The 24,305-nt window shown below is 42.7% G+C and overlaps 3 protein-coding genes across 4 annotated transcripts; all 3 read left to right on the top strand.

The window, feature by feature from the left end:
- Nucleotides 1-5,163: 5,163 nt before the first annotated feature.
- Nucleotides 5,164-9,665, top strand: LOC102070262 (keratin, type I cytoskeletal 20). The gene is made up of 8 exons (XM_005494388.3): nt 5,164-5,668; nt 6,419-6,501; nt 6,701-6,857; nt 7,449-7,610; nt 7,692-7,817; nt 7,992-8,212; nt 8,777-8,817; nt 9,426-9,665. The coding sequence occupies exons 1-8, from the start codon at nt 5,246-5,248 to the stop codon at nt 9,521-9,523; spliced, it is 1,311 nt and encodes a 436-aa protein (XP_005494445.2). The 5' UTR covers nt 5,164-5,245; the 3' UTR covers nt 9,524-9,665.
- Nucleotides 9,666-11,357: 1,692 nt separating this feature from the next.
- On the top strand, nt 11,358-14,981 carry LOC102069962 (keratin, type I cytoskeletal 12). Its single transcript, XM_005494386.3, has 8 exons — nt 11,358-12,029; nt 12,364-12,446; nt 12,661-12,817; nt 13,088-13,249; nt 13,348-13,473; nt 13,835-14,052; nt 14,317-14,399; nt 14,620-14,981. The coding sequence occupies exons 1-8, from the start codon at nt 11,385-11,387 to the stop codon at nt 14,715-14,717; spliced, it is 1,572 nt and encodes a 523-aa protein (XP_005494443.1). The 5' UTR covers nt 11,358-11,384; the 3' UTR covers nt 14,718-14,981.
- A 1,618-nt stretch (nt 14,982-16,599) lies between these two features.
- Nucleotides 16,600-24,179, top strand: KRT222 (keratin 222). 2 transcript variants are annotated; one of them, XM_005494390.4, is made up of 6 exons: nt 16,600-16,772; nt 18,418-18,546; nt 19,254-19,474; nt 20,685-20,761; nt 20,924-21,029; nt 22,318-24,179. In XM_005494390.4, exons 1-6 carry the CDS (start codon nt 16,677-16,679, stop codon nt 22,529-22,531), a joined length of 843 nt encoding a protein of 280 aa, XP_005494447.1. In that variant the 5' UTR covers nt 16,600-16,676; the 3' UTR covers nt 22,532-24,179. The 2 variants fall into 2 exon arrangements, with proteins under 2 accessions (XP_005494447.1, XP_014127753.1); XM_014272278.3 differs by having other exon boundaries at nt 16,713-16,854.
- Nucleotides 24,180-24,305: the final 126 nt, after the last annotated feature.

The following is a 24,305-nucleotide window of genomic DNA, read 5'->3' as shown; positions in this document are numbered from 1 at the left end:
AGCAATTTCAAAGCAGGAAATCTGTAATGTTGCTGCAAGCAGACAGAAATTGTAATCATAAAGTTACCTGTGCAGGAAAGAGAACACATTTCTATGCCCTATTAATGAAAAAAATGAGTAATTTTTGAAAGCCATTCCAGCACCCAGGCTCTGCTTCCAGGTTAATCTCACAAGAGACAGTTTCAAGACATTCTGAGAATGTATCCTCTGTTACTGTAGAGAACAAAAACCTTAAAAACACAACCAAAGAAACCTTTTCTTTAATGTCTACAGCCTATCACTGCTTAAAAATTGAGATACTCAAGCACCAGTCATATAAAAGAGTGTAATTCAAAAGGATAATGAACACTCTCTGTCCTCAAAGACTCACATATCAGAATTTAGAAAGATAGTCCATGCTTGGGTTGGACTCGATGATCTTAAAGGTCTCTTCCAACCTAGAATTTCTGTGATTCTGTGATTCTTGCCACTGCTTCCAAACCCACTCCATGCACAGCACTGAACTCCATAATTACGGCTGGTGGCTCTGAAGAAAAATATTCCTCTAAACGTTTGGTCACAAGAGCGATGCAACTACATTTCCTGTGGATATAGGGCCAGCAAAGTGGATAATATGAGAAATTTCCTTATGTAATCCGTAAATTTTATTCTCTCGTTCAAGTTGCGCACGGATTCTCCCGCGGCGCTCAGCACGGGGAGGGCTGGAGGCAGCTCCGTTCCGAAGGCCGGTGGTGGCCTCTAGTGACAACCAGGCAGATCCGCACTGAGCCCGGTACCTGTCCCTGCTCCTGCCGCTCCTCCGGGGCTCCTGCGCCTGAGCAACAACTCCCTGGAAGTTTCTGCTGCAGGATTTGTGCGATGAACGTTACTAACAGTGCCAGGCTTCCTCCAGGGGAGCATGGAGACGGATTTTCGGCCTGTTTCCTTTGTGTTTTTGGTATCTGCGTTCCTGACACAGATCTTGATGCTGGGAGGGTATTTTGGATTCCAAGCAGCTCATAGCTTGCTCCTGGTTGTACAAACCCCGGGAGTGGGGATGCCGTGGGATCGCTGGGATGCACTGAAAGGATATTCCAGAGCAGTCCCCAAACAAGAAGCTGCAGCTGTGCCTCTGCCCAGGCACCTCCTGACATTATGAGTGCAATTTTACCCTGGGGAAAAAAAAGAGTTTTTCTTCTGATGTGACACAAGTGAGATCTCCAGAACCATAAGAATTTTTTTAAGGTTAGCAAAAATGTCTACACAGATGTGCAATATAGTGTGTTTGTACGTATATTTTGCAGTGTACAAGCAGTGTGCACTTATATTTGCACAAGGCCATGAAAATGGTATTTGCCTCCTGAATCACAGAAATATGCAACATTTTTTCATGGGTACTGAACGACTCCAGCATTATGGAACTGAGAGTCAGTAGGCTGAAATTCTCTCCAGTTCACTGGTTTTTTATTCCCTTGACACTTCAGTTGCACGGGGTTTTTCCAACTGAGAGAGATCTGCCAGCAATCCCGTGTTAGAGCTGATCTTAATGGCACTTTTGGGGAAGAAAAAAGAGAAGGTTCGTTTGTGTGGCCTGGAGCTGTTTTCGTTGGCACTGAGATCTGATTCTGTTCGAGGAGAGCAGCTGAGACAGGAAAGGCAGCTCCTGACTTTCATTTTCCACCTGTGGCTGGGGAGGGATGGAACCCACACACTGCCTCCCGCAGCACTCCAGGAGCTGGAACACCTCTCTAAGTACCATAAATATGTAATGTTTTAACCTACCCCTCTGGTCAAAGCTCCAAGCAGAAAGAAATAAGATGCAGTGGTTTGATGATTGAGATATTTTCATTGGACAAAAGATAAAAAGGAGAGGGAAATGAGGGGAAAAAAATACGTGAGGCAGACAGTGTAAGATCTTGAGCTGCAAATGCTCAGGGCTTAGGTGAATCCAGCTGAGTTGGTGACATCATCCAGAACTTTCTCTCTTCTGATCCCATTCACAAAGCACAAAATACCTTGCTTTGCTCTTTGGAGAGAGCAGGCTTCACAGGCTTCGGCATTACCAGGAGATGCAAAGGTAATTAAGAAAAGAAGGAGGGGAATATGTCAGACCCACAAATAGTGAATACTGGAATAAGGCTGGAACACTGAAAATGGAATGCATCTCTCTTGAATGCACTTTGCACAGCAATGTCCTTTCAGGGCTGCAGTGTAGATCTTTCAGAATCAAATTCTTATGATACTAAACCCAAACACAGGGACCAACAAAAGGGTGTTGGATTTCACTCCTAGAATGGATCATCTCTACAGACTGAACTAGAAGACTTTGCCTTATTTCAGTCTCTATGTCAGCCAAAAGAAAAACATCTGTTCCACCTAAAGGCAGCAAAAACTCAGCCCAACAGCTGGGTGTGTCTTTTTTCCTTGAACTCTCCAGACTGGTTGCCCATGGCTGGTTAGCACAGGTGAGTCAGATGGAATGGCATCCACATTATCAGAGCCCTGCAGAACTTATCTCCATGGTGCTCTAATGCACATTAAACTTCTGTCACACAGGTGACACTTCTTCATGAAATCAAACAAATGATTAGCGTGGCTATAAATGTTTTATTGTGTCTATAGGCAATTCACTCTGAGCAAGCATGTCACTGAAGGGAAGTGCTAGCTGTGACCCCACAGATTGTCCTCCACAGCTCCCACAACTGAGTGTGGAGCTGAAACTGCTGTGCTGAGCTAAGCACCAGCAAATGTTACAGCACTTCTTCAATGCTGACCAAAACTGCAGTACTGGATTTTTAGGCTGCCCAACATCTATTTAGGTAACTTACTCTTACAAGCAATAAAGAAAATAAATAAATAAAAATGAGGCAGCCCATGTTCTTGCAGATAATTACTGGGCATAGTCCAGGGGTGGTGATTGATACAACCAGCCAAGATACATTACATGGAAAAAAGTGTACTAACCAAAACCAGGAGCAAGCCCCACCTCTGATGTGAATCTATCTTGATCCTAGCAAGTATTCTTGTAAATATTCTAGCTTTTGGGGGAGGATAGAAGCATATATGAAATTATAAGACCAGAAAAATTGTCAGTAAACAAATGAGGGATGAGAATAAAAAGAACACAAAGAAAATTCAGCCTTGTATCTTTTCACATTGGGTTTGCAGGATGCCACTGCTCCTTGCTTCCTCTTGCATACATCTTGGGATGCTTCAGCTGAATAGTCTAGAGGAGAATAATTGCTGGAGGTTCAGCTTGAACAAAAGCAGCAGAGCCATAACACAAGGCAAATGTCTGACCTAAGCCTCATGCTTACCTTCTTTTTTCATTTGCTCACTCAATAAAAAAAATAGAATCTCCAAATGATGTTTAGAAAAAAATATCACCCATGTAACATGGAAACTAATTTTAATATTGAGAAGACAAAGCAGAATGTTTGCTCTTAGATTGCCAGACAATCCTGCAGAGATCTAGAGAGCCAAGGAATGTAAGACCAGCAGGATCTCTTACAGTCTAAAGGTGTAGACTCTGCTCTACTAAAATGAGCAATTCTTACTCAGTCTGAATAACTTCAATGGACAAAAGACAACCCACCCTGAGTCTCTGTAATGACACACCAGATGTCATGGCCAGTGTACTTTGGTTTTACATCTCATAAAGGCTCTTTTATTACAAGTTACACCCAAAGAAGTTCAAGGTCCAAAGACACTCCACAGCATCCTCTTGGAAAGAAAGTCCTGCCCTGCACACTGATTGCTTTGGTTTGGAAGCTGTGTTTCCAGAACAGCCAAGTACAAGAGTTTAACTCTCTGCCTTGAGCCAAGACCAGTTAGATTAATCCCTAGCACAGTAACTTAAAGACTTGGCAGTACTGATTCCCCAATATATTGGGTATTCCCTAGCACCCAGCTATTCTGGGTTGAGTGCTCTCAGAAAGCTGAAGGTGCCTCCAAAGCTCCATGTCTCACCAATTTCCTTGCCCCAAGCTGGGAGATCAGTACATAGAGCAGCTGCTGTCACTAACACAGGCCATGTGTGCTCATTGTTCTACCTGACAACATCAGTAACACACAGAAGCAGTGTCAGTGCAATGCCCCAGGAGCTGCTCCTCCACACTGTCCCAACACACACCTGCCACCCACTCTCCAGCAGCACTAACAACCCCTCAGCAATCAGGTTCTTCCCTTGCTTTACAAATTCTCCATGCACTTTCTGCATCAAGTGTACAGCACAGTCAGCCCAGGAGCCTCCTCCACACGATCAGCAGTGGGATGGTTGAGTCTCTTCATGCCATGGAAAGGCAGCTGGTTTCCTGTTAATGACCACAGCCCCCTGGGTTGGGGACAGACCCCCCAGTATGGCACTTGTTAGCTGGTGAACTCTGATGAGGCAGGAGGGAAACTTGTTTTGCTTCAACTTCATCCACACTGGAGGGCTGGAGGCTCATTCTGCTGGAAGCTGGAACTCAACACTTCCTGCCACTCTATGGACCTCAGCATCTCTCATGTGAAACACAGTGGGCTGTGAACGTTTCCAATGTTCTCATTCCTCCTTTCTTACTTAAAGACAAAGAAATACCCTTCCCACTCAATCTCAGATGTACTGAAACCTCTAATTCCACTTTCAAGGATTTTCTAATACCAGATGAATGCATATTCAATCCAAGCTGATGGCAACAGCCTCTTCACTGGCAGTGCAGATGTTGGTTTGTGCTTACTATGAAATGAATTCACATGGTAGTACAGCTGCCTCCTTTCTAATTATTTATACACTGTTCTAGACTGTCCTGAGGCCCAAGTTATTGCTTACTCAACAGAAATATAAATATTTTAAGTCTCTTGTCACATATAGGCAACTCTCATTTTAAATTCATGAGCAGCACAGGGAGGGGGCTAAGAACCTTCTCATTTGTTCTAAAGGGCTACAGAGAGGGTTGGCTGCAGGTACATGGTTATAAATGATTCAACAGATCATTTTTTGTTGATCTGTTATACAAAATAACAAAGCAAGCAAACTACCCAGGGAGTGTTCCTCAAACACAGACGAACAGATGAGAACCCCTTCAAATCATGGGGAGGGGGGGGCAATATCCTGTGTGCTCTTTGTGCCCATACCAGCGACACTCTGCGTCAACATAGGTGGGGTTTCCAGCCACTGTGCTTCCTCTTGGACCTGTATAAAGGTGCACAGTGCACACTCAGCTCCTCACTGGCGTCTCTATCTGTGCTGATTTACCTGCTTCAGCCCAGAAGACAAAGAGCAGAAATGGCATTCTCCGCCCGCAGCACCCAGTGGAGTACGAGCAGCCGTATCCAGCCCTCTGCACCCAGTGTCAGCGGGCTGACCTCCAGGAAAATGTCCTTCCAGAAGATCCAGGCACCCAGTGTCTATGGAGGGGCTGGGGGCTATGGCACCCGCATATCGACCAGCACCAGCTCTGGCCAAGGCCTGGGAGGGAGCCTCCAGCTCAGCATCACTGGCAGCGATGTGCTGCTCACTGGCAACGAGAAATCCACCATGCAGAACCTGAACGATCGCTTGGCTGCCTACCTGGAGAGGGTGCGCTCGCTGGAGAAGTCAAACTCCCTGATTGAGAAGCAGATCAGGGAATGGTATGAAAAGAACACCGTAAGTGTAGGGCAGGACTACAGCTCCTACTTCAAAACAATTGAAGAACTACGAAATCAGGTAAGAGATCATAGAGCCCTCCTTAAATACAGGAATTGCAATTATCAGTGAAATAGAGAATAAGATATTGTAGAAAATGTCCTTTTCCAATTTGTAATTGGCCTAGCTGGGAAGAAAAAGTTCCTTTTTTATCAGCTACTAGTGACAGATTTTCAATCATTTGTAATACCAGATATATGCCTGCAGTTGAGTAATCTCATACTTGAAAAATTTGTGGCTCTAACTAGTTCTATGATGTTTGCCTTAGGTGGCTTTAATTAGAGAAAGTACTAGTGGCAATCTACATATTTAAATATAGTTTAGCAACAGTCTAAATGGTTTATTAGAAAAGAAGGCAAACACTCAGAAAAAAATTAAAGATCACTACTTAAAATAGTAAATTTCCACTGGAAACAATGAAATATTTCCAACAATCAAATGACAGGTTTGTCAAATCATGTTTCCAGAACTTCCTTCAATCTTTACCCTTTTATTTTTTATCAGTTCTACTTCCCAGCATTTAAAAGCAGATCCCTTCAGAGAACAGTTCATCCTAATTATTTGATAACTTATTTTATGGCAGGACAATTTGTCTTTTAGACATCCCTAATTCCTTTCATGCACTTCAGATGGAACTTAGCTTAAAGCCAGCTGACCAAGAGACAGCTGAAGTGAAGGAGGATGAAGCCCACTTACAGTATTCCTTCCCAGGGAAGGATCAAGTGTGAATTTCTGTGCAAAGTTTCATTGCTTGTCCACCATTCCTTTTAGATTTCTGCTGCCCAGATGGAAAATTCCAGACTTGTCCTGCAGATCGACAATGCCAAGCTGGCTGCTGATGATTTTAGGCTGAAGTAAGTTCCATGATTTCATGTCAATTCTCTTTCATGCTCCTCTTATTTAGGAAAGCTGCCACTTACTGGAATCACTGCCAAGAAGTGAACATTTTCCAACTTAAATGAAAATTTCACAATGACTGTGGTAGTTACTGATTCTAACATTCACTCCAAACTGTTGCATTCCAATGATGACACAAGGCACTGTATTGTCCAGGTTTGAGAACGAACACCTGCTCAGGCAGAGTGTGGAGAGCGACATCACCGGACTGCTCCATGTCCGTGACGACCTGACCCTGAGCCAAGCTGACCTGGAGGCCCAGATTGAGAACATAACTGAGGAACTTGTTTTCCTTAGGAAGAACCACGAAGAGGTGAGAACAGCAGATCACTGCCATGGAGAGGGGTTTTGAGTGGCAAACAACCTCACTAGGAAGCATTTCTATCCTTCCTGGAAGCAGCATAACCCTGTGTGACCCTAAGGGACATGCAAGCTGTCAGGGATCAAAGGCTGAACACTCCTTCATTCCAGGAATGAAGGAGTAAAGGTTTTCTCTAAGAAAATTTATGGTTCAGGAATTGGCATCCCAAAAGTACACAAATGGGAGCCATGATTTCTCCCTCATTCCACAGATCCGGTTCTGAGGAAATAATTTTTATGATACATTTATCTATGATATAACATTTATTGCTACCATGTAGGCGAACTGTTCTAAGATAAGGTGCACTAAACAGTATTTACAAGGTGATTAAGTTGCCTTGCCCCAAGGTACTATTGAGGATTAGCACTATGTGTGTGGATGCTGAGTTTGTGTCCCATGCCCAGGAGTGACAGCTCCCTGCAGCTGGTGCTAACACAGCTCCCCTTGCTGCAGCTGGTGCTAACACAGCTCCCATTGCTGCACTTGGTGCTAACACAGCTCCCATTGCTGCAGCTGGTGCTAACACAGTTCCCATTGCTGCAGGAACGTGCCAGGCTGCGCAAAGAGGCCAGCGGCTCTGTGAACGTGGCGGTGGATGCCGCTCCCGGCATTGACCTCGCAGCTATCATGGAAAACATGAGAAAGCAATATGAAGAAATGGCAGAAAAGAACCGCCAAGAAGCCAAAGAACATTTTGAAAAGCAGGTAAAGTCAACAGCTTAAACACCAGCAAGAATCTCAGTCATGCCGGGCTGCAGTTCACAGTCTCTCCATTCTCCATTCCAGACAGCAGAACTGAACCAGGAAGTTGCCCTCAATGTTGAGCAGTTGGCAGTCCAAAGGAAAGAGGTCACAGAACGGAGACAGATCTGCCAGAACCTGGAGCTGGAATTACAGTCCCTGCTGAACATGGTAAATTACAAAAGCAAAATAAGGACTGTGGATAGCAGAGAGTTACACAGAGGTGTAATAAATAGAGGATTAAAAGATAAATAGAGCAATGAGGGGCTTTACAATCAAAAGGTTATTTTAACAGAAAAATGTATCCTCTGAATCATGTGTCACTGTTCTTGCCATGCACTACAGAAACAGACCCTGGAAGCCTCTCTGGCTGAAACAGAAGCACGGTACAGTCACCAGCTTGACCAGATACAGGGAGCAATTTCCAGTCTGGAGGCTCAGCTGAGGCAGGTCCGAGTTGACATGGAGGCTCAGAACAATGAGTACAGCATCCTGCTGGATGTCAAGACTCGCTTGGAGATGGAGATTGCCACGTACCGCAGGCTGCTGGAGGGAGAGGAAACCGGGTGAGCACACATGTGGCTTTGTGTGTTGGTTTGGGTTTTGTGTCAAATCTGCCTCTCTCCAACTGCTCTGAGGTGAGGAAGCCCATTGTCCAGTTCTCAGCCACACAATCAGAGCAGGCTGCTGTTCAGGCTGGGCTACTGAAGCTGCTGTGGAATTTTGAGGTGGCTCTTCCAGCCTACAGATGATCATTGTGAGCTGGGGAGGTGGGTACATGTTCACATGTCAGGAACACCTGTAATGCAGTTTTTTAACAACTTGTCTGTGTGGGTTAAGCAGGAAGTGGAACTTCCCCCCAGATTCTACCTGTTCAGCTGTTCTGGCTCAGGAACTAGATGGGGTGTACCTGGCATTGCAGAGATCAGTCTGCAGATTAACTGTGCCTACAGCTTATGCTTAGCAAGTTTCACTTCAACTGAGAGAACTTGTTCTACTGAGTTGCCTTCTGATTCAATGTCTTGATGAAAGGGGATTAGGTGTCCTGATCAAACACATAGGAAATGCACAAGGATGTTCAATACATGAGTTGCCATATATTTACATTTTCTAATTTACAATTTGAACAGGTATTTAGAAGAGAAGACAACAGTAGAGGAGACAGAAAAAGGTATGTCCCACCAACTTCTTTCTGTTTTGATGGTGGCCTGTTGAAATGTTATGGAATGAAGTAGCCTGATATAAAACAGCAGATTCAGAGCAAATAATCAGCCAGTAGAATCTCACATCAAGAAAGCAATCAACTGTTTGGTTACCCTATGAGGAATGATAAACTGGGTTTATACATACAATTCAGGTGCCCAGTATAAAATCAGACTCATCTTACCCATTCTGTGATTCTGTGAGTTCTCAGAACTGCAGAAGCATCTGCTTCTCCCTGCTAGCTGCACAGGGAGACTGAGACTTCCAAGTAACATATCAAGTTTCATAGCAAAAATTTCCAATTTGGTGTAAGTCTATTCCAAGGTTTTAGGCCTACAAGTCTGTGCTAAACTGAAGCAAAATTATCAAGAGTGCTAGAGAGTTATTGAATCCAGTATGCAGTCTATAGACAACATATTCAGTATCCAAAAGAGAAGCCACACCCCACACATTGCAAAAGTTACCTCAAGGACCTGTGGATTGAAGATGCTTTTTGATATTTCCTCATGTAGCAGCAATATTACTCTGTCAGTGTACATTACATAAAATTACTTCTCTTTTCAATTTCCTTAACAGAATCGAGTAAGTTTAAGAAGATCAAGACAATAGTTGAGGAGGTGGTTGATGGCAAGGTTGTATCCTCTGAGGTCAGAGAGGTTGAAGAGAAGATGTAAATGGCACCAGCAGAGAAGATGCCTCTGAGTCCCATGGAGCTGATGCCAAAATGAAAAGGGTTAAAAAGAATCTGATCTAATTCACTCTTAACCCCAGATGGATTAAAAAATGCCAAAATCTCAAATCTGTTGTTGTTGTTTTTGTGGGGGAGCATTAATAAAAATCTGTAAGTCACATCATAGAAGACTTTAGGTTTACTTCTATAGTGACTAAGAACCTTGATGGAAAAAAATGAAATCAGCCTGGTATGAATGTGTAATTGCTTCCAACACAGATAAAAATGGAAGTATTAGGTTTTTAAAATGCATTAAGGCATCAGTTCAGCATGCCTTTTCTGAATGTGAACTCCCACTCAAGCATAAAGCAGCTTCACTTCATTAATACCTGATTTTCAAATACATAAGAAGTGTCAATTTGCTTTTCATAACATATTAACATGAAAAAATAAAATGAAGAAGCCTACTTGATATTTTTCACATTCTGTGAATGATTATGTCACCAGGGACTATGGCAAGCTAAGATATTTTATGGATAAAAATATATTTGAAATTATCTCCCTCTCTCTCAAACCCTCCTGTGCCAATAATGTTCTGTGTCCCATAGGGAGGCCCCTGTGCCACACCTGGATTCTCAGTCCCAGGAGTTTACATTTTCCTCTTGAGAACATAAACACACAAAGCTCTTCCCTATGAAACCTCACCTGTCCAGAGCTATGTACTGTACATAAACAGCTGCCAAAGAACTAATCCTCTGCTTTCACTGCCCCGAGTCACTGAGACCAGGCTATCAGCTCATTTCCACACAAATGCTTCACTTACACCTTTGATCTTCCGCTCTTTTCTATCCCAAAAGCACCTCGTGCCCCTGAGTGAGGATAAATCAAAAATTAACACATTTCAGTTGACAAATCCAATGATATAATTAAGCCAGGACAAAGGAAAAATGATTTTCCATTTATCAAAATGACTTCAAAAGAAAAATATACTGCCTTGGGAGGGTTCCCATGCCCAAACCTGCACCCAGAAGCACTACATTTGATCTTCAGATTTGTATAATAGAAAGCACCAAATACAGAAATCAGATTTCTTATTTTGAGATAACAGCAAACTATTTAGCACACAGAAAAGTCAGTTCCAGCTCTGAAGTACAAACTCTATATGCTATAGACTACAAGTATATCACTCTGAGGTATTTCAGTGATGAAAGGGTTAGGGCATAAACCCAATTCCAAATCCTGTTTGGAATAGGTATATTTATATTTTCATATTAATGATCACCCTGCAGCTCACTGAACATCCATGTGCCCTTGGACACCTGATGGTCACTTTTCTTAAGCATCCAGGAGCACTAATCCAGCAAAGGCTCCTGGCTGAAGAGCATTATGAAAAGACATTCCTGCCACACAGGCTGAGAAGCAGGGATCAAAGGGATCACTCTGCTGACTTAGCAAACTCCTGTAAGAACAGCCCCAAATGCAGGAAGCACTGCATCTGCAATGACAAAACAATTATTTAGGAGGGATTTAAATGCGAAAAGAACTTTTTATGCTCCATTGCACATGGCAGAACACAATCGTGATGTCTCAGCTCCACTCCACCCATTTCCCCTCATACAAATACCTGGAGGGCACCAGATTTCCACTCCCATTGGCAATTTTGGTTGGCACATATCATTTCGGTTGGTCAGAACATACTAAACTGACATCCCCCCCAAAGAGGAGGGAGAGAGAGAGTGAAAGCTCTCCCCAGGAGGTGGGGACTCCTCCTGAAACACCCACTGCTGTCCCTATAAAGCTGCCCCTGCTCCTGCTCTGCTCTCTGTTGTATCCTGCACGGGGCAGACCCAGGCACCCCGAGCACCATGGCCCTTTCCGTGCGCACGAGCGGCGGGTCCCGGCAATTCTCCTCTCGCAGCGGAATCGGAGGGGGATCTCTGAGGATGTCCAGTTCTGGTGGTGGAGGAGGCTTTGGTGGCAGTGGGCTTGGCTTTGGTGGGGGGTCTGGTGGAGGCTTTGGTGCAGCTTCTCTGTTGGGTTCAAGCTCTGGCTTTGGTGGGGGCTTTGGGGGCAGCTCAGGCGCAGGACTGGGGAGCAGCTTAAGCAGTGGTTTTGGTGGAAGCTATGGAGGTGGTTTGGGTGCTGGCTATGGAAGTGGCTTAGGCAGTGGGTTTGGGGGAGGTTTGGGAAGTGGTTTTGGCAGCAGCTCAGGTGCTGCTTTTGGAAGTGGCTTTGGTGGTGGCTTAGGGACTGGTTATGGAGGTGGGTTTGGCCCTGCTGGTGCTGGCGATGGTGGCATTCTTTCTGGCTCAAAAAAAGAGACAATGCAGAACCTCAACGACCGTCTGGCTGCATATCTGGACAAAGTGAGGTCCCTGGAGGATGCCAACACTGAGCTGGAGCGCAAAATCCGTGAATGGTATGAGAAAAATGGCCCTGGCACTGGCACCCCTGGATCTGGGAATGACTACAGTAAATTCTACCCCATCATTGAAGATCTTCGAAATAAGGTAGCCAAGCAATGTATTTCATGTATCTTTATAGTTGTAACCCACTTAATAGTATTAATGAAAATAACTGATTTCTTTCAGCAACCAGGAGCACATTTATCCTTTGGTACTGACATTTGCAATGACCTCTGTCACCCTGCACTGGTGACGTGGTGAATTTTTCCTGTACATTAAAGCAGTTCCGTAGCTGTGATTTGTCTAATCTGAATAAAGGAGAAGGCAGTGATGGAATGCAGCTCTACAAACCCTTGTAGAACACAAAGTTTAAAGCCATTGCAAAGCCATGAAGCCTTTGGGCTGTAACATCATTCTCTGAATACTGTTTGTATTCTAGATCATCAATGCAACCATCGACAATGCAAGGATCATTCTGCAGGTCGATAATGCCAGACTGGCTGCTGATGACTTCAGACTGAAGTAAGGCTATCTTAATGTTATAAAAACTCCTTAAGGAAAAAATTCTTTCGTACTAAAAATCTCTTTCCTTGTAGAATACTTGTAGTATAATTATTAAACAGTATTATAATAATTATGTGTATTAAGTTTTCAAATTAAAGCTAAAATACATTAATAGTCTGCATTTGACCTCACTGGCCATGTAAAAAATAATATTTAATTCCTTTATGCATAGATATGAGAATGAAGTGGCTCTTCGGCAGAGCGTGGAGGCTGACATCAACGGTCTGCGCAGAGTCCTGGATGAGCTGACCATGACCAGGGCAGATCTGGAGATGCAGATTGAAAGCCTGAATGAAGAACTGGCTTATCTCAAGAAGAATCATGAAGAGGTAATTTTTTTTCCTTTGTAAATTGATAACAAGATACATGAAATTGTGACACATCAACTTACTCCCTTGTTTAAGCCAGTGGGAGTTCCTGGGTTTCATTATAGGTTGTGTTTGCTGTCAATTTTTGAGTTTGCTGAAAGAGTACGACAAACAATCTACAGATCCTTGTTGAAACAGAATTTGTATCATGTATATTTCTTTACATATATTTTGGTATAACTATTTTGTATTTTATTAACAGAACCTTCTCTTTATTTTCAATGTCTCCAGGAGCTTCAGGGCATCCAAAGCAGTGAATTTGGCCAAGTCAGTGTGGAAATGGACGCTGCTCCAGGGACTGATCTGACCAAGCTTCTGAATGATATGAGGGGACAATACGAAGTCATTGCCGAGCAAAACCGTAAAGAGGCCGAAGCGTGGTTCAATGAAAAAGTAACAACCAGAGAGAGCAAACTCAGTGAAATGCATGGGAAAATGAGTTCAATACTTGGAACAGTAAAATTACACCCCATTCTTCCTTGTCATTTCAGAGCGGGGAGCTGAAAAGGGAAATCTCCACTCACACTGAGCAGCTCCAGTCAGGAAAGAGCGAGATCACAGATTTGAAAAGGACTCTCCAGAGCTTGGAAATAGAGCTGCAGTCTCAGCTCGCCATGGTACGTTCTGGGAAGCTGCTGACTGCTCAGAGCCAATTCAGCAACTTCAAGAGTCTTTTTAGACCTAATCCTATTCCACCATAGAATTGAGGGTTTGCATTTCTTTCCGATTAAATCCTATATTCTTTTAGTTCCTAAATAGCAGGAATATATCTAACTGGATTGCAAAGAGCATGTCACAAAGCAGAGTTTTACATTACATTTAGGGAAGTGACAAGGGAAAGTTTTCAAACCGGTATTTTCAAAAAGAAAATAAAACCTTCTGAGTAATGCAGCTGTGCTCACTCCCTTAAACTACTTCAGTTGGTTTTGTTAAGAGATTTTTTTCCTTAACCAGAGATTATTTAATATCTTTACACAGAAAAAATCCCTGGAAGACACTTTAGCAGAAACAGAAGGTGGTTACTGCGCTCAGCTGTCACAAATCCAAATGCAGATCGGGAACCTGGAGTCGCAGCTTTTCCAGGTCAGGGCTGACATGGAGCGCCAGAACGCCGAGTACCAGCAGCTCCTAGACATCAAGACTCGTCTGGAAATGGAGATTGAAACCTACCGGCGCCTGCTGGATGGAGAGTTTGTGTAAGGAACTGCTTGACACAAAATATCTCCTTGCGTTTATTTTCTGTAGCAAAATCCTTTCCAGGAAAAAAAGAGGTGAAATAAGTGGAACATTCTCCAAGTGACAATAAGGCACATACAGTGATCTGAAATATCAGTGTGACTGAGGAGAGTGAGCCATTCTGCTCACTATTTATATAACCTATCAAAGTCACCATGAAAAGGGAATTTATCCTGATCCTATCACACATCCTGCAATAGTGGTGTCTCTGATTCCCTTTTTAGGGGTGCTGGACAGGCAGTTACACTTGAAAGCTCATCCCTGACAGGGTCCAAATCTCAAACACAATCACTGGACTCTTCTCAAGGTAGGTAGAACTTGATTGAATAAAATTTTGTTTCTAAAGTCATTCTTACAAATCAAATAATACATGTTATCCTGTTTAACTACATCAGAGAGTTCATTAAAATCAGAAGCCAGTTGGAAAGGAAAAGGGGGTACCTGGTCATGTGCTGCATCATGTTATCATTTGGGTTTATCATTTTTAACACACTATAAATATTCTTTGTTTTGTTCATGATGTTTAGATCCAACCAAAACTAGAAAGATCAAGACAATTGTCGAAGAAGTGGTAGATGGAAAAGTTGTTGCATCCCACGTTAAGGAAGTTGAAGAGAAGATATGAGGCACAATCTGATGTGGCAAAGGATCCATTTGCTCCCAGCCAAAATGGATAAATAACTTTATTCTTTTGTATGAAGTGATAAAACATTTGGCTTTGTACTCACAATCTTTTAGATAAGACAAAGTTGGCACTTTCATTCCTTGCAGACATACATTTCCTGCTTCACTCTATCAGCCTTACCTGTATGATTTCCATTGTGTTCTTTAAAAATATCATCAAATCTCTGTTCAATAACCAGAAATATGAAGCACACATTTAATCAGAATTGCCATTTTATAATCTTTAGTAATCAATAGATAAAATAATTTTGCTGTTCTAATCTCATTTTTCAGTTTTCATCCCTAATAAAAAGGACTCACAAGCTTTAATGTATTGGTCTCCCTTTATTCTCCACGACACCCTGCAGCTGTGTGGTGAACCAGCAATAAAATATGAACACTGAAAGCAGCTAGAATTCAAAGTTCCATAAGTCCTAGGAAAGATGCAACTGCTTACACCTGCCTCCCTTCAGCCTTCAGGAATCTCATAGCCACGTGTTCCCTTTACACCTGAAAAAAGATAGAAAAAGAAAGCATTAGTTTATACCATCCCAAGTGCAATACCTTGTGTTTGATGGATTCCTGATTGTTTTCTTATGTAACTGTTCTCGTCCCATCAATGACAAACACGGACAATATTTTGGATTTAGAACTACACAGAACAAGGATAATTAAGACACTTTTAGAAAAGAGAGTGGACAACAACTGGAAGACAGTCAGCTAAGGAAAAGAAAATCCAAACACAAGATCCTTTCACATGTGCCAACAGACACAGCCAAGAACAGGGAAGCCTTTTCACAGCAGGAGACTTTTAAGTGGAACAATACTTTGACTTTAAAAAGATGTGTGTCTTATGAAAGTTTACTGCCTGTTTTATTGTATATTCTCATTTAGAGCCAAAAATGCATTTCTCTCTTTGCTAAATTTTCAATTTCTATTGAAATTGGATTTTTTAAAATGCATATCTCGTATTGTGCACTACCGAAAAAAAAATAAACAAGAGGTAAAAGGAAATAGGTAAGAGTCACTCTTAGCAGACAAGAACATTGGGATCACACAGTGCTCCAGTGAGCAGGAAATTAAGCACAGCACAGACAACCTGTGCTGGACCTGCCTGGGAGCTGCCAGGGAAGGGGAAGAACCTCACATACTTTGTGTGTTGTGTGTACTGAGCACACCAACACCTGGCACAGGTTCTGAAACACCATCAGAGACAACCCAGACCCTTTTCCTGACAGCAGTGATGAGTGTACATTCACCAGAACTTTGCCCTCTGGAGAAGAGGAGCCAAAGCCCTTACCACAAGTTGCACCAGCACTGCTCACCACCAGAAGTGCTGGTTCCTCTCCCTCCTTGTGGTGTTTCTGCCCATAAAAGAGGATGCCCAGGAGCCCAGCTCGTTTCTGAAATGGGACAGTCCTCAACAGTGGGTCAGGTCAGACACCCGAGGCTTCATCTCACTGAGTCTCAAGCACCTTCAGGGATGGAAATTCTGTGACACCCCTAACAATGGTGGAGACACCTCCAATGCCACTGCCAGCAGCCCAGCCATGCTGCTGGAAAGCTCTGCCTTTCCATGTCCTCTTGCCAGAGAACAACATTCATGCGGGGCAACTGCAACTTTATCCTTTGCTTTCTCTCTCTTACCCTCACATTTCTGAGGTTATAAAACCCCACAGTTACAGCGTCACAAAAACCATTAAGACGTTGGTATATTAATTTAGGCGCTTAATTTAGGAATAGTTCTTTTAGCGCTATCCTTTGCTGCAGTAACCTGCTGCCAGGACGGGCTGACAGGCTCTGAGCCCCCTGCACTCCCCAAATTGGGCCGCTGCCGCTTTAACGGCCCCGCGGCCGCAGCCCCGCGCCGCCGGCAGCGGAGCCGGGAGCCGGGGAGGATGGGAGGAGGAGGAGGAGGAGGATGGAGCCGGCTCGGCTCCGCCGAGAGATCAGGGCAAAGTATGACTCGCTCATCACCCGAAATCAGATAAAGACCGTCAGCTCAGCAAGGACGCAGGTAATGCCTCCTCACAGCCACACACCTTGCAGAGTACGGAGCCATTCCCTGGCCGTACAGTTCCTCCCGCAGCCTCTATGAGGTACAGTAATTCCTTTCAATGCAGCAGATTTTCGGGGAAGGGACGTGGATTTTACCGCAGTAAGATGTGAACTAGAAGAATCGGAAATAGATTTTGTCAAGGGTATGGATTCACGCTGAACGAATGCTGTGTAATTCATCAGGATGCTTTCTGTCCCTGCAGCCGGGCTATTGCTGGGATTTAAGGGATGATGACATAGGCTGTAACAGGGTAACCTCTAGCTCCATGTACTTATCTCAGAGGAAAAAAGAATCCTGAAGAGCATCCTTTTATATACAGCAATCTTTGCCATTTTTAGCCCTCTGCTAAAGTACACTGTACCTTTGCAGGAACTATTTTCTATTGCTCACAGTAAAAACTATGTTTTGCTCTTCAGCAAATATCAATTTTCCCATACAACTTGATTAAATGTTACCAACACACAATGCTGCTGTTAAGGATTTACATACAAACAGCTCTAAACTCAGCTGAAATCAAATAGCAAAACAATTTTGAGCCACCAAATGTAAAGAAATTCAAGGGGGGGGAATCAGGAATTCTGTCACCTTGTAGTCAGGTATTGCAGGGATGATCCCAGAGGTTTGTTTTAAGGACAGGCCAGGCGCTGCTGCAGCCTGGCTGATCCAGCAGCAGTGCCAGACACACGGCAGCTGCACGCCCGACAGGGAAGCCAAGTTTATCTCTGTGCTGGCACAAAGCAGCCAATGCACATTGCTTTGATCCTGTCACATAAATTCTGCAGTACCCAGGCAAGAAAGGGGAAGTAAAGAACATTGAGGGGTCACTTGTGGATTTTCACCAAAATTTTCACAAGATTTTCAGCAAAATGATCAGCTGGTAAAGTTGCAATAGGTCAGTATGTGTAGGGGAACTAAACCCTTATTTTCCTTAGTTCATAAGACTTGAATTAAAGAGATTATTTTCTCAAAGTCAATGTCATCATAAGGGCCTGCATAAAGTAGCAAAATATGCAAAAGAGCAAGTGCTGTTTCAAAGGCTTAGGGCATCTTCACCACTTGCAGGGAAACTCAGAATCAAAAAAGAAAAAGAACTTCTGTAAGCTAAGCAATCATTCTGGAAGTTACATGCAGGAACATATCAAAATCAAAGATAAGTCTAAATTCAAAATGACCTCACACATGATCAGGAGTGGTTTTAAAAAACAGCCTTTAACAGGATAAAAGGAAAAAACCCCAAAATTCTGAAATCAAAAATGCATTAAAATCAAAGCACCTTATTCAAACTTGGAAGCTTGAACCATCTGCAACTCCTCTAAGCCCCTTTACTCCAGAGGTAAGGTCTCAATACAATTGGGTAATTTGTATGAGAATTCCTCTAGGACAAAGGTGCCAGGGATAGAGATGTGGCCAACCATTTTCCATCAAAGACACTGGGATAAAGGCTTTCTCTCTACACAGTACAGAAAATATTAACTCCTCACTGTGACCTTTCACACATTTATACAATTCTTAACAAAAATTCCAACCAGACCATTTTATGTGACAATTTATTATTGTTATTTGAATATTTTTAATATTGTTGTCTTTTGTATATCCCCTGTAGTTAGAAGAAGGTACAAGTAAAAGAATGGACAAAGATGCAGAAGCACTAAAGGCAGCCAGAGCAGAACTGTGCGAAGCCCGACGGCAGTGGCACCACATGCAGGTGGAAATTGAGTCTCTCCATGCTGTGGTAAGAGTCAGAAATGAAACTTGAAATCTCACAGAAAAATGGAGTCTTGTCCTTGATGTAAACTATCCCGCAGTCAATTTCTGTGACAGTCACAGCCACCACACTGCAGAAATCCCTCATCTGGGGGGCTGCAGCTCCTCACAGAGCCCTCACTCACACACACTGACCCAGCACATGTTCTGGAGCAGGATCTGCCACTCCAGACACGTGTGGTGTCCTGTTTTCCCACCTCTCAAGCATATATTTACATGATAATCTCTCACCAAGCTCCTGCTCATTCTGCCTTACCAATTCACAGCATGTTTATGACTTTTTTTAATGTGTGGACCAAATTCATCAATTCATTTGTGATAAAATGTCAGCCGTTTGCTCAATTCAGCAGTACAGAAATCTCCAAGAGCACACAGACACTTCATACAGCACTGAGCTGGACATTGTTTAACTGTAAAATCAGAGATCTGTAAACTCAAGGCAGTGGGTTGTTGTGCAAGACATGGCTACACTTTCATCTGATTTTAAATTACCACAGATTTCACTAGAAAACTTCTCAGCCAAAGTATTACCTTGAAATACTTTCACTCCTGTTCTTAAAGAATAATCTTACAAGAACTTATGTAAAAATACAGTTTGTTAATGAAACCATGTATGTCTGTAACATCTTTGCACACCAACTTTTCAAATCTTAAAATACGACTTCAATTTCACAGGAAAAGGGTTTGGAACGTTCACTGCGGGCCACGGAGCAGCAGTACCACATGCAGCTACAAAATTTGGAAGGTGAGATTGAATGCTTGGAGAAAGAGTTGTTGGAAGTGAGAAGAGGAATTGAGAAACAGCTTCGAGAGCATGAAATCCTCCTGAACACGAGGATGAAGCTGGAGGAGGAGATAGCGACGTATCGCAGTCTGCTGGAGCAAGAAGAGAGCAGGTACTCGCTGCTTACAGAAAAAGATCTCACATTTATCTTCCATTTCTGAAGGTCTCAATCAGAATTGTAAATACATGAGCTAAATATTAAAAAAAAAATACAGTATAAAATCTTAGAAAAGGTTTCATTAGAAGGTAGCTTCAGTGAGTGGGGAGGTTTTGGTGCTCAGTGTCTCACACACATGGCAAAGAGCAGCTCAGTCACTGCAGCCTCACCGTGGGTCACTGGGGCCCTGTGTGCCCTCAGGTGTCACAGCCCACGGGGACAGCCCACACACGGGAAGTGCTGGGCAGGGAGTCCCTGTCTCACACCAGGACAGCCCCCTGCAGGAAACTGCACAGATATTGTCAGAAATGTCGGATCTCAGGATCTCAGTCCTGAGGTGCTGAGCCACCGAGACCACCTTGGGGGGGCTCGGGAGTCCTGGAATGTTGCCAGAAGTGTCTGGTGGCTGGACTTTGGTCCTACACAGGAGACGACAAGGATGAGGGCTTCACCGGGGTGAATGGTGAAGGGATTAGTTAATTAGAGGGTGAGACACAGGGTTTAGGATTTATGTACAGGGGGGTTTAGAGGAGTAAGATGGAGGAACTGGGGTGTGTCCTGTCCTTCTTCTTCTTCTTCTTCTCCTCCATCTTCTCTGGTGATGGTGGCACCTTTGGATTGGTTATTACTGAGAGTGCACCGAGTAATAAGAATAAATGGTATTGGGGAAAAATGATAAATATTGTACACGTAACAATGGGTATAAAGATAGGTGGCTGCCCCGGAGGGCAGACAGTGTGCTCATGGCTGGCTGCTGAGCAGATCTCTGTTCGGCTGAAAGAACATCTTTTAGATAAACAATTAATAAACATAAAAACCGAAAGAAGAACTGAAGCCTCTTCTCGTCCTTCGATACGCGGGCTGTCCCAAGGCCACCTCGGGCCTTTCCAGGCCCCTCAAACAGCCGAGATGCCGGGCACTTGGCGTCCCTGGGTGGGCTCGAACCACCAACCTTTCGGTTAACAGCCGAAAGGCACAGCTCTCTTCCTCCAGCTCTAGGCACAGAATTAGAAATCCCAACAAACAGTTACCACGATCAAACAGAACTTCTCATTATTCTAACACTTTTAAATTTCTCACAGCTGTTCATATGACAAGTTAGGAATTACAATCATTCAATAGTACTAGATGCCTGTAATCTTTTTTTTTTTTTTTTTTTTTGCAGGTTCCGTTGCTCAATACCTGCCCAGAAGGATGACAAAAAACCCAGCACTAGCAAGATCACCTTTATGCTGCCTTCAGGTGAGTTGTTTCAGGCACCTTCTCCTTAAGGGATTTTGGCCCTAACTGTTCACAACTACTGACAAACTCCTGAATGTTAAAAAAAGACCTTTTCCAATGCATGGGGAAAACCTCCAGGTCCTGTGTACTACCCTTGCTCACTGCCTGCATATTCTTTTACAGAGGATGTAAAGAAGCACAAACCAAAGAAGGTGGAGCTGATGACAAAACAAGCAATCCTAGATGGAAACATCATGAAGGAAAGTGCTGAAGCTCATGGCACTGTACAGTAAGATAAACAGGAATTTCACAAAATAACAATTGGAAGGAAAGGGTGGAGGTTACGTTTCAGCAGCTTTGAGTTTTCCGTTATTTGGTATCTGTTATATCGTGCCCACATAGCCCAGCAGCTTCAGAAGCAGTGAGAGCTCCTGAAGGTGCACTGAATGGCAGTGTTTAACAATACATTACATTTAAAAGTTCTTTTTATTAACATTGGCATCATAAGCAAACAATACCATGCTGGTGCTTCTGATTTGTAATTTCTATTTCTGTTAAGAATGAAACTATGAATAATTCATCTCACTAAAGCTGAAAGCAAAGAGCCCAGACCACATTTGGGAAGTCCCTCTGGGGCATATTTATGCACATAAATTCAGGCTCAGCTGCTCCAACTTGCTCCTTGGAAACTCCTACGTTTCCCCACACAGGGGAGGGAGAGCCTGGCTCCCAAGGAGGCATGTGAAAGTCTGTAAAGATGTGTTATTCACCTGAAATTACTTTAATAGTATTGGATTTACTTAATTTTTTTTTTCCCTCCTGCTCTTTAAGCTTTTTTTGTAGAGTAATTTAATGTTACCTTTAAACACACTGTAGTGGGCCATTCCTAGCACTGAACCATAATCAGCTGCTGAAACAAATTAATGTCATCATAAGGTCCACCAGCCTCACCCCATAGGTGACATTTGTTTTTGTTCATCACACACTCAGATCTGCACAGAGTTACTCTGTTGGGTGCAGTGTACTCAGCTGGGTGAGGCCCCAGAGCCTGACTTTCAGATCTGAATTCTGACACACACACAGAGAATTGAATCAACAGGATTTGGGTGCCTCAATATTCCTGCATCAGCCTATTTTACTTCTGCCCTTTTTTCTCTTTAATGTAATATAGCTCCACATTCTGAGGTTTGAGTCCAAACTAGATTTTCTCCTCCCTATTCTGAAGGTTTTTCAGATGCAGGAATTCTGTCCTGCCCACTACAGTACTGAGGTTTCTTGCAAAATTTTTGAGCTTGGATTCCAAACTTTCTCCTTGGAAACAAACTGCCTAAAGTATTTGGAGCAGTGGTTTCGTAGCCATGTCTACCTAAAAGCACAAAAACAAGAACATAATGAACCCTCACCCTTTATTTAGCTTCTTTGCAGAATGAACCTGGAAAAAAAGACACCACTGCTATCTCAGTATATATAAAATAACTCTTTGTGATGTCATTTCTCTCTGTTTTAAAAGCAATTATGAAGATAGGTAACTAATATAGCCTGAAAAAATCATAAATACATTTTCTTTATTGTTTCAGGACAGAAAAAGTGGATGAAGTGATCAAGGAATGGGAAGGTTCTTTCTTTAAGGACAACCCTCGCTTAAGGAAAAAGTCCGTTTCCTTGCGCTTTGATCTGCACCTGGCAGCCACAGAGGAAGGGTGCTTGCACACAAAAAAGAAAACCCTCCCTGACATTGAAGTCAGGCTGGTGATGAGGAGATCCTGCAGCATCCCATCCATCAAACCTTAACTCAGCCAATTCCCTCAGAGTGCATCCCCAAGGGGCTCCGGAGATAAGCAGTGGATGGACTGCCAGGGCTGCTGTCGGCCACAGCCACAACCGCTCACCCAGCACTCGGATCAATACAATCAAACCATTCAAGTCCTTTAAAGGAAAGGGGGTTCCAATTCCAAGAAACCCAACTTCTACTGGTTTTATACTCTGGGTACAGCCCTTTCATATTCTCATTGTTGTTGTTTTGTAGAATTTCACCAAATATTACAAAAATTTATAGTTTGACATATTCTGCCTTTGTAAAAGAGAACTTGTTTTCTCTTTCCAAAAATGAGAAATGCCTATTTGCTTCTCTTAATTATTCAATATTCCATTCATAAAATGACTGGTGAATCCTTGCAATAATTTATATCACAGCTGTCATACTTCTAGAAATATATTTTAAAATAATTCTTTCTAACAGCAAAAATTACATACGAAAATACTCTTAAAATACATGAACTATTAACAAAGAGTTTTCTTTAAAAAGTGGCTAGTATTTTTAAATTCCTTTTCTTCAGGCAACAACTGAGCAAAATGACTTTACATCTGTATACATCCATTTTAAAAGTGTTGTTACATGCAGTAACATTTTAGCCATATTGTTCAACTGATTTTGAAGCAGTAATTTCCCCTGAAAAATCAATCATTTTCTTATGTGTTCAAACACACCCTTGTACTACAAGTCTTTTAGTCAAGGCAAATGAAATTACTCTCTAATTGTTCAAAAGGGAGGAATCAACCATTTGAAGGCTGGTATTCCATTAATTTTGTTTATAACAACAATGTGCATTAAAATATCTTCAACAAATTCCTCTTCTGCCAAACACTACAGGTAAGTGATGCTGTTGATCTAATCCATGTGACAAGTCACTGTTACACCAGGGTACAACTGTTACTACTTCAAATTGACTGGGCAATATAAGGGCTACAAATTCAAGTACAATTCAACCAGACCCCTCAAGAACCCCCCACTCCTACCCAAAGTAGCTGTGGGCAAACACAAACCCCAAGAGAAACCCTGCACACAGAGGAACAGCCATCCTTCTCTAAAACCTTACAGGACAAATTTCAAACAAAGACTCAAACAAGATTGTATGAAGCTGACAATGATTGTTTGTGAGGGTTCTGAAGAGGATGGATGTCACAGCTCCCACTGGAACCCAGGGATTGCTGGGGCTCAGAATCCACACCCAGGATTTGCTGGATTACAGCAGCATGTAAAGGATTGATTTCAGTGTCAGTATCTGCCTTATTACTTATGGCATGTGTACAAAAGTGATACTGCATATCCTTTCAGAGTTAATTTATGCTTCCATCCTTTGTTCATGGTAAGAACAATGCATTGATATTGCCCTGTCCTGTCTGTACTGTATCAAACTCGCTAATTATCCTGAACCTGAATCATGAGCTGCTGTTGTTACCACCTGAGTACTTGGCATCCTGAATGTATCAGCCTGCTCCAGTATTTTCACTATGCAGCTTTTTTTTTGTGCTTAGACTCTGTACATTTTACAATACTTGAATTTAAACTAAGTTTTAATTGCTTTAAGGCACTTTAAACAGGGATACGAATTTACCAAAGTAAATGATAGTACTACAATAAAAAAAGTATTAAAATGGAGTTTGTCCATGCAGATTTTGTGTGTGTCAATGTCTCCTCCTTAAGTAGAAAGGAGTAAAAGAAAAATGCAAAATAAAAGTTGCAGATAGGAAAATCTGTAGCATTGTAACAAGTGTTCTCTAAGAT

The sequence above is a fragment of the Zonotrichia albicollis genome, chromosome 23, assembly GCF_047830755.1.
Source record: "Zonotrichia albicollis isolate bZonAlb1 chromosome 23, bZonAlb1.hap1, whole genome shotgun sequence".
Classification (NCBI taxonomy): Eukaryota; Metazoa; Chordata; class Aves; order Passeriformes; family Passerellidae; genus Zonotrichia; species Zonotrichia albicollis.
Note: the sequence above shows the minus strand (reverse complement) of the source record. Positions and strands in the feature narration are given on the sequence as shown.